The sequence below is a fragment of the Toxotes jaculatrix genome, chromosome 1 (assembly GCF_017976425.1).
Source record: "Toxotes jaculatrix isolate fToxJac2 chromosome 1, fToxJac2.pri, whole genome shotgun sequence".
NCBI lineage: Eukaryota > Metazoa > Chordata > Actinopteri > Toxotidae > Toxotes > Toxotes jaculatrix.
The window spans coordinates 18,329,966-18,340,161 of NC_054394.1; the positions used below are offsets into that span (position 1 = coordinate 18,329,966).

Below are 10,196 nucleotides of genomic sequence, written 5' to 3' on the forward strand. Positions count from 1 at the left end.
CAAATTTGGCTTCCCACTACATAGCAAGCTCTATAAATTGCGAAGCACTGTAGAAACAAGTTAATTTTTCTATGTAACTTTATTGGAGCATTTCTACCATGCATACATTAGTTGATATGTAGATAAGTTGTTTTATTGTGTTCGCTAGTGACTCTGCTGTTCCAGAATGTGGTATGTAATACAATATATTAACACAACATACAATTTTAAAATATATTCTGCACCCTGTCAGCAGTTATTGCAAGCCAGCAATACAATTTGCCAACCCAAATTAGACTTAGAGTTGTAGTTGAATTAATTTATTACTTGGCAGTTGAAAGAGAAAAAAAAATAATGAAATGCTTTTTAACATACTCAAAACAAACAAAATGTTAAATAAGCTCACATACAAGATGATTCAAGTCAGTGGAAACGAAAAAATGCGCACTGGCAGCGCACAGTTGACCACCTTTGCAAATTTCACCGTCTCATGATCATCAAGTGGTCGATTCTGATTGGTCACCACTCTGAAAGTCTCATTTCGATTGGTCATTTGTCGTGTTTGCGCTCTGTGGTAAAATAACACGTATGTCATTGGTCTGTTTCACATGTCTGCTGATGTGCCGGGTTAGGCTGTTACTTATTTCGTAACACAACAATGTTTAGCGTTTGAGTGCTGTTTATGCCATCTCTTTTGCTGTGCAATTAGGAGTTTTTTGAGAACAACTAGCCGTACTCAAACTGGGTGGAAACTGATCAAGTCGTAGACAGCGTTACATTCATCTGTACCTAGCTAACAGAAGCTAACGTTAGCTAGCTGCTTAGTCCATATAGGTTATTCGTATTTACGCTAGAATGGGTGAGGAAATAAACGACAACCTCATTAATAGCGGCAATGGATCTGCTAACAACACCAATGCTGAGGAAAACGGCGAAACAGTGGGAAGTGATGTGAAATATTACACATTGGAAGAAATAAGAGTGCACAATATGAGCAATGACACATGGCTCATCATCCACGATAAAGTATACGACATAACAAGTTTCCTTGAAGAGGTAAGAAACATTTTCTTCCAACTGGAGGAAACTACTTAACCATTAATACTGTCATACTTTTTTGCTGTAATCATGTGGTTACCTCATTTCGGCCAAGACTACTTCCTGGAATTACAAAACGTATTGTTAGCATTATGACCGACGTGTAACGTTTTCAGACTGTCTTCACAGTAGTAGCAGTCACTGTCCAACATCTAACCCCGTCGGTATAAAGTCCCGATCTCAAGTTAACCCAGGGTGAAATAAAGTTATGCTAGGCGATACGTGCTAAAACTTCTAGCGACACGATTTTTAGCAACCGTTTACGGTTAGTCAACGTTAGCTAATAACTAGTTGACTAAGTTGTCCACCGTTTCATAACGTTGCGTCCACACGTCTGGAATAATGTTAGCCTTAACAGTAGCATATTTGACAATCTAGCATTAATTGTATCTACTACCAGTAACTTAGGCTTACTGTGAAAATTGCATGTTGGTGATCTTGTTTCATAGGTTTAACTCACCTGGCACAGCTCTGTAAGATAACGTAGTAAGTGATACGGTCATTGAAAACAACAGTGCTGAAAGTATTCCGGTCCTTTAACTTAAATAAAGTAAAATCAGAAATACCACAGAGTTAAAAACAAACAAAAAATAACTGTTATACGCAGAAAATCCACATTCACAACCTTAAAAGTAAGTTTGCGGACGTATTATGAACAAAAATGTAACTTACACAACGTATAGAAAGTAGTCATATGTACCGATGCAAAAACTTCCTTTCTCTTACATATACTAAATGTAATAAACTGAACTGAAAGACTGTCTTGGTGCTTTTCACTAATTGGCCTGTGACTTATAGAGTTTTCACTGCGTTCAAACTTAATCAAGCATAGAAATGAACTATATCACATTTTGAGTGTGTCTTTTGAGTGACTCTGTCTACCCATTATGATTTCAGCATCCGGGAGGTGAGGAGGTTTTGCTGGAGCAGGCAGGTGCAGATGCCACAGAAAGCTTTGAGGATGTGGGTCATTCCACAGATGCCAGAGAGATGCTCCAGCAGTACTACATTGGGGAACTTCACATGGTAAGAGGAACAGACCTGGTCTCCTACCTGTAATATCTTTACATGATGTGTACATGAAATATGAAAGTTATGCTATGGACTACCTGCGAAACAGACTTAAATTGTATTCTTGTTCTATGAGTATTGGCCATCACATGAAGACATTAATATTAATTTATTACATTTCTTTGTAGGATGACAGGAAAAAGGAGAAACCAAAGGTAAGCTCCAATGTCTGTTTATCTCTTTCTCTTAACTACAATAGAAAAGTCACTGGAACAGAATTTTTAACAATAATACAAAGTTTCTGGTTTGCCTAAATCATACAATATCTGATTTAAATTTGTATTCTTTTCTCTACTGCAGGAGGTGCATGCCACAAATTCAGGAGAATCCGGGTGAGACATTATCATGAACACCACGTGTCAGGCTCATTGGTTACAGTTTTCACATTTGCATTCATATACCACAAAGCCAAGTGTCTTGAACATTAATCACTGTACTTTGTAATGAACAAAGTCCTCTTGCAATGTTGGCAGCTCAGAAAATGTTAGAAGAAAAACAGGGTTAAAGTGCAAATGATTTGCTGTACATGTATGAATCCCGGTAAATGTTTTTTTAAAAAAATCTAAACTAAATATTATTTATTTAATGTAATATTTTTTTTCTCCAAGTGGTTAAATATGATTTTCACTGATTTCTTTTAAATAATTAACATAAACACTGATAAATTCACATAAAAGAAGCGGTGAGCCATAACCATTTGTAATTCATATCTTTATCTTATTGTTGCCTTTATCCTCCATTGTAATTGCTGTGGCTTAAAAAAATTAATACTTGATTTTTTTTTTTCTTCCCCCCAACAGCTCCTGGACCACATGGTTGATACCTGCAATCGTTGCAGGTGTTGTTGGTGTCATGTATCGCTACTACATGTTTGAACACAAGTCCTCTTGAGTGCTGGCGTCTTGTTTTCATCTCATTCTTTTCATCTGGAGGCCTTGAAATGTTTGACCAAAACCTCCTCACACTGAATGCACACAATTAGGAGTGTCTGCATCCTCTGCAACAAGAAAAGGAGGGGAGCAGTTTGATAAAGTACTTTTGTCCTTGTCCGTCTACATAGAGGGCACCAAATCGACAGTTGGGCAGAGACTTTATTAAATTGTCTGCCTTCAGTTTCTTTGTGTTTCATTGTCACTATGCCTGTTGTCATTAATGTTAAATGTTGTCTTTAACTTAAACTTTCATATGCATTTGACCCTGTTTTGTCTCTGTATGGTCATTACCCATTTTTGTGCTCAGAGAAAGGTTTTGCTAACAGCCTGGTATACATGCACCGTCATTACACAGGGAGATAAAGTGGAAAGATTTAGGGAGATGATGTTAAGTATGCAGACTGGTGATGACAGTGACCATTCTATTTTTTTACATTGACTTATAACTTCTGATGCATTTTTTTTTAGTTTTAATAAAGTGAGAAATGTCACCACTACCTAACTTTCAATAGTAATCATAAGTTTGTTCCATTCACTCCTTACTGCACAGTTCTGCTGTTAAACAATGCTTGTTTGCATCACTTGGTTGTAAACACATAATCTTTCCAATTATGTAAATGCAATGTCAGATTTTTGTGTCTGTTCCTTTTTGAAAATAGTGGTGAATTATATTGTATCAGTGATTATTTAAAGGTAGAATGTGTTCTGACTTTGCTGGTTTTTCTACAGATGTGTTATCAGGAATTTGTGTAAATGTTCAAAATACCTGATCCATAAATGAATATAAATTTGTGTAGTATGTAATAATAGAATAATATTTTACTACCCAGATATAATAGCTGGCAGTGAATGAGTGAATTCCCTTAAGAGAAAAGAAGTATTTGTGCTGTTTAAAATGTTTTTTTTTTTTCTCACTATGCCATTTGTTATTTAACTGATGCTTTTTCACGACCTTGTTTCATTATAATGCATCCTAATTGAACATTTTGGATGAATGGTACTGGCAACTGTCACTGAAGGGTTTGAATTATATTCAGTGAAGTCTGGTGTGTGTTTATTGTTTGGCCGCTGTTGGTAAATTGGCAGACTTACCAGTTCTCGTTGGAGCCATAGATGAGCAGTTGATTACTGCACATATTCAATAATCAATTTTAGTTACTAGTGTTTTTTAACTTTCAAGGTTGCTGTTCAGATTTTGGCAATGTTGAATAGGATTTGGTGTAGGTAAGCTTTGCATAGCATTTCTAAAATCACGTTTATTGAATATTCTGAAATAGACATTTTATTTAATATTACTATTTAATATTACAATTGAACCATAACAGTTTGAAATCCATTTATCACCTGTCAGTTCACAAAAGTTCAAAATTTCTGAATATAACTTGCTGCTATTTTTACATTTGACTACAATATTATTTGAGGATGTCAAAAGTTAGTTTGTTGACTGTAAACATTTGCCATCTCTTTGCATTTCAACTGCCATTTCTTGTCATTAAAACTCTGAATAAAATGAATCTTTCAAAAAGTGTGACAAGTCATTGAAATACTGGGCTAATCACATATATAAATATTTATGTATATAAATATATATGTATACTTTGTTTTATATATATGTAAACAGTAGGGGATGAAGATTCTCATTGATAACAATACGTTTGTTCAGTTAACTGTCATTTTGGAAATTTGTTCTGTGCCTTTGGCAATTGTTAGACAAATACAACTAAACATGCAAACATAAACAGTAAAAAAACAGTGCATACAGAGCAAGAAAACCTGTTTGTGTGGAACACTTTATACTGAATGTAAACAGCCTTTTATGCGACGCAGAGGGAAGTACTGCAGGTGAGTACAGTTTAGAGATACTTCTAATAAGTTGCTTTAAAAATCGCTAACAAAGCAATATAGGATCTGACACTGTTCATGAATAATTTAAATATGACAGATGGTTATAGAATGAGGTTAATGTGCTTGCAAAGGATGGACAAAATAATTACAACCTAAAAAAAATCTAGAAAAAAAGATTGGTATGTTAACTAGAGAGGACAGACATGAACTAACATCTGCTCTTGATACACCTGTAATTGCTGAAAACCATCGTCTGAACTTAGCAGTGGGATCTGTCAAGCCAAAAGTCTGACCTCAATTATTGTTGAGGCCATTCGCTAATTTAAAAATGCAAAAACACAAGCGCAGGGTTGTTGGGGCAGCTGCTGGTGTTAAGCTGTCTGGAGGTCCACTTCAACTGACACCTGAAATGGCAGCAGCCCAGAAGACACCACCACTCACATGCCCATCACTTTGCCATTAGATGAAGCAGCCATAGTGGATGGAGCTGCTGCTCCTGTGTTACAGCCTTGTACCCTGTGTGGTCTTCACAGCTGAGATGGTATATTATTCCTTAAACATCTGACCACTGTTGTATAAATACTGTCTCAGACAATTATGACTAAAATGACATATTATCTGTATTGGTAAATATCCACTATCATGTTGTTCTCCTGTTCCTTTAAAAATACATTAACCCAATAAATGGATAGTATGTCATGACATTGCTATACTAATTTGAAATGGAATACAGATATGAAAAATTTAACAGTTGGGTTTAATTTCACTCTGTGACCCTGGTCTTAGTCACAGGGGGAAATGATTGAATAATCTGCATACTCTGGTATCCTTTTGTTAAAAATGTAATCATTGTGCCATTGTTGTCAGTTAATGTAAAAATGCATTAACATAGCCAATTGTGTGGTTATGTATTTATACTCTGATTTGTTTTTCTTAGGTAACCATTTCATAGTGCAATACTAGCACAAACTGAATAATACTTGAGTCCTGCGTATGCCTGCTCCCCTCAGCTATTTTTCCTGTGGAGAGGAGCAGGAAGCAGTGATTGAAATTAAAGCCTTTCCATCTGCAACCTCCACAAGAGCCCTCACAGTGCAGAGTGCCCATGACCAGCACACCACAGAAAGCACAAATCAACACCCATTGATTCATCCTTTTTAATCAGGTGGGACATTTCAAGAACCAGATGCCCTCCTGTTATATACATTTAAGAATAATGGGGGAAAAAAAGAATTTTAGTTTTTCTGGAAAAGACTCCAATTCTGTATTTACTCCATGTAAGGGGCATGTTAAATGTACTGCAGTGCCACAATTTTAGCAACCAACAAACAACATGGAACAACCTCAATTTTAAATTGGGTAAAAAAAAAAAAAAAACACACTTAATACTATAAAATGACAGCAATTCATTCATTCATTCCACCACAACCAGACAGAAATTTTAGTATAAATTCAGTTTAGTAATTAAGTTTAGTTTTTCTTTTGCCATGCCATACTTAATATAAACACAAGGTGGCACTATAACCTCAAGATGTTACTGTATCAGTTTTTTAACTTGGCCTTTACCAGAAAAATATATATTAAACTGGATAATCTGATTTCTGCACCCACTCTAATATATTCATCACAGAATTCAGAAGAGTTTACCTCCAGGTTTTCATGGGCATGAAACAGCAGTAAACACAATAAACACAATGCTGTCACACATGGTGGGAAAATGTTACGCAATGATGAAAAACAAAAAGCTACCACATTATTACTGTGATAGTGTGATACTGATAAAGACCAAGTGCAAAGAGACGATAAAGCTAAAGACAATTTACTTACCAAACTGACATGAGGCTGGTTTTTGCTAATATCTGCACTACTATTTTTTTTCTTTGTACTCCCACCACTGTCTAAAACAGCTTTGCACTAGTTTGGAAGTAATGTGAGCAACAGTATTTTACAATAGAAGGCTTTTTTCCCAGTTTTTGACCCGAAGAGCATTACAGCCTCTAGCCATTTTACATCCATGTCTGCCTGACGTGGCAGCAATTATGACCAGACAGAATAATGAGCTCTTCTGAGATGGCATATTGTATCTGTGGGAGTACATGAAGCCCTCAGACAGACATCATTCACCACGACTGAATCGCCTGTCATTTCTATCAGCAGTCATCCTCAAGGAGAGCTGAGGCTGCTAATGCACAGCACTCCAGTGTCCTGGGAGACCTGCTGGGCAAAAATCTCAAACGGCTGGAAAAACACTTGTGGATGCAGCAGGAATAAACATAATCTCTGACAAATGGTTTGAGATAGCTGAAAAGGTCACCTACTCCTGGAATACATATTCAATATTTGTTTTACATGGGATAATGTTAAAATCAAATTTGTTTTTTGTTTTTAGCCATGTACAACCACTATGGTAGCAGAGATACACTTGCATCAGAAACAGTGTCAAATTTACTGACTGCAGAAGGGAATCCCTCGTGCATTCTGCACTTTTGACAACTGCCTAAAAGGTTCACTTAAAACCCACACCTCTCACAATATAAACATTCCCAGCTGAAAGCATTAAATCCGCTCAAGAAATGAAGTCAGAATTTCTTTCCTGCTAAGTCATGTACATGATCCTTGGTCTTTGCATCACACCACCTCAAAATGAGTTAATAAAATATCTTCAATAAAGCAGTTTTGTTGCAAATAATCTAAAGTGAAAAGCTATGAAATTTTGAACCTCAAGAAATTTAGTTTGCAAACCATGCAGGCATCACATCACTTGTATGAAGGAAGTGTGTCTGTTACTGTTTATATCTAACCTCATTGTTTCTTAACTAGTTGAAACTACTTGGTTGTTGCTTCACAAACAAGTTGTTGGCCTTGTATATATGCAGTACGTGGACCTGTTGTTCTGTTGTTGTTCATCCTTCGGCGGGAACAACCCCGGGCACGCAATCAGTCAAATTTGTACCCATCCATTATGCAGAAGCATCATCCTCTGATTATGTTCGATAATGTTCTTTGACTCCATACCCCTGGCTCAACCTGTTATCTAATGTGGCACTGGTAGGTAGTAATTAGCATAATCCAATTGAAATTATTCATCATAAGACATTTCATTAGATATAAAATTTAAGAAAATGAACAATAAGTGCCAGTCTTTATGCATTGACTAACTTAATGATGGCATTTGTTTATATGAGGTTACACTCCATATCAGACTCAGGAGACTCTTTGGAGAACATTTCTCCAGTTCATATAATGGTCACCAACACCTCTGACAATGCATACAATTTTTGAGACTTTTATCGTATCAAAATAAGGCAGTCTTCTGTAATTATGAACTGTACCAACTGCACAACCCTAAACAGACAAGAAACTTCCACTTAGGTTTGTCATCTAATCTCTGAGCTGCATGCTGTTTTTGTTTGTATTGCAATAATACAAAAGCAATAAATTCAACTGAAATTCTTCTTTCTCCCCCATTAACACACACACAGTCTACCACGAAACAGCACAAGTACTTTATATGAAACAAACTGAACTTCTGTTTCTTGATTAGGCAATTACAAAACCTTGAATTCAATTTCTGTTGGAAACAATGCATGAATGAAATGCCAGGAATTGTGCTTTCCACTTCCAATTCTTGCAATGAAAAGAAAATGTATTATCAATAGGAGAAACAAATTCAACAGCATCTACTAGTGTTGAGGAATTCTTTGCAGTTCTACTTAATACCTGGCCCCAGGTTTTGGAAACATATGCACAGCATAGTAAAGCAGTGTTGCTCAGTGGAAGAAAATTTTCTCTTATATGTTAGAGTAGCTCATGCCATAAGTGACAGTCAGAGCACTGTACAGAACTGTATGAGACTTGGGTACAATAAGTAAATTACACTGCTCCTCACGGTTCCTTTGAGAAGTCAGGTTAAATACTGCACTAAATGAAAACACATTTCAAAGGCATATTAACATATACATACATATACTTTATTTCATAGATTCATAAACCAATACATTATCAAACATGATTTGTTCATTCTTTATAATATTAGAAATGTAGAAACATAACAAAATGTATACAAAAGTCATTATTAAGTCAGTCATTTTCCTCACATAATTTAGTGGCATATTATCTGGTTGACAAATTTTGCTAATGTCTGCAAGCTCTTAGGGCAAGCATTTGCCCAGCCTTTAATGATGTGACACCAAGCAGCAACATAAAGGCTAAAATAATTTCCATAAAATAGTTCTGAATTTCTGTTCCTTTGATTTTTTCTGGAAAATTATACTCTTGATCAACTTTAAATCTGAACCAACCTTCACCATGACAGTGAGCTCTATTCAGACAAAGGTGATGTGGGCATTGCCAAGTTCAACGCATAATGTAGTAGACGATACTGAGGGCAAGATCATGGGCTTAATATCTCTAAATAAACAACCACTGCCTCAGAAGTTACCCAAGTTATCTCTTGCTGGCACAAATCTGGTGACCTTTCTACAGTGTAGCTGCTTAATTGCTTTTCTCCTTGCATACACCGAAATGACGTGACTTAAAGGTTAACTTCCCCCAGCTGTTATATGCCGAGGTCTTCGACACACAGTTTAAATTGAAGAAGAAGTAGATGGCCTCAATCCTTCAAAGTGCTTGTTATCAGATAGAGATGTTAGTTCACAAATGCCTCACATGAATAGAAGTCTAAATATCAGTTTCTTGTGATGAACTAATAGACTAACCTCTAATGTTTGAAGTGTAATATGTTGACCTAAGCAACAAGTCTAAATGCGCAACAGCTGACACTATTAAAAGACTGATTATATAGCTGGACGCAGAATAATGGTAGGCATTTCTGGGGCACAGACAAGGTTGATTGCTAACTATAAAACAACTAAAAGGTGGTTTAAGAGGCCATGTCTGACTGTAAATCAAATCTTGGCAACACTGTTTGCATGAGTAAAACAAAAAATCCAAATAAGTTATAAAGCCTGTGTTCCCGTCAACTGGACACTATGCTTAGACTGAAAATGGATAAAAAATAAAAATAAGAAAAAATATACAATAATCAATATAACTCAAATTAGAGACTGTACAATTATTATTTCAAATACTTGGCATCATAGCCTTTACCCATTTGAACCGCTGCTCTACTTCTTACTCTTGATACCTTATGTAAGAATATATCAATAACTTGGCTTCAGTTGACCAGACCAGCCAGACAATATAAGAAACTACAGAGGTCACTGACAATGTGTTTCACTACTCCAGTGGTGTTCTTCATGTGCAGACATC

General features: G+C 36.0%; 1 protein-coding gene across 1 annotated transcript; it reads left to right on the forward strand.

The window, feature by feature from the left end:
- The first annotated feature begins 567 nt into the window (after positions 1-567).
- On the forward strand, positions 568-4,598 carry LOC121185930 (cytochrome b5). Its single transcript, XM_041044460.1, has 5 exons — positions 568-1,035; positions 1,975-2,103; positions 2,277-2,303; positions 2,449-2,480; positions 2,949-4,598. The coding sequence occupies exons 1-5, from the start codon at positions 835-837 to the stop codon at positions 3,037-3,039; spliced, it is 480 nt and encodes a 159-aa protein (XP_040900394.1). The 5' UTR covers positions 568-834; the 3' UTR covers positions 3,040-4,598.
- The last annotated feature ends 5,598 nt before the right edge of the window (positions 4,599-10,196 follow it).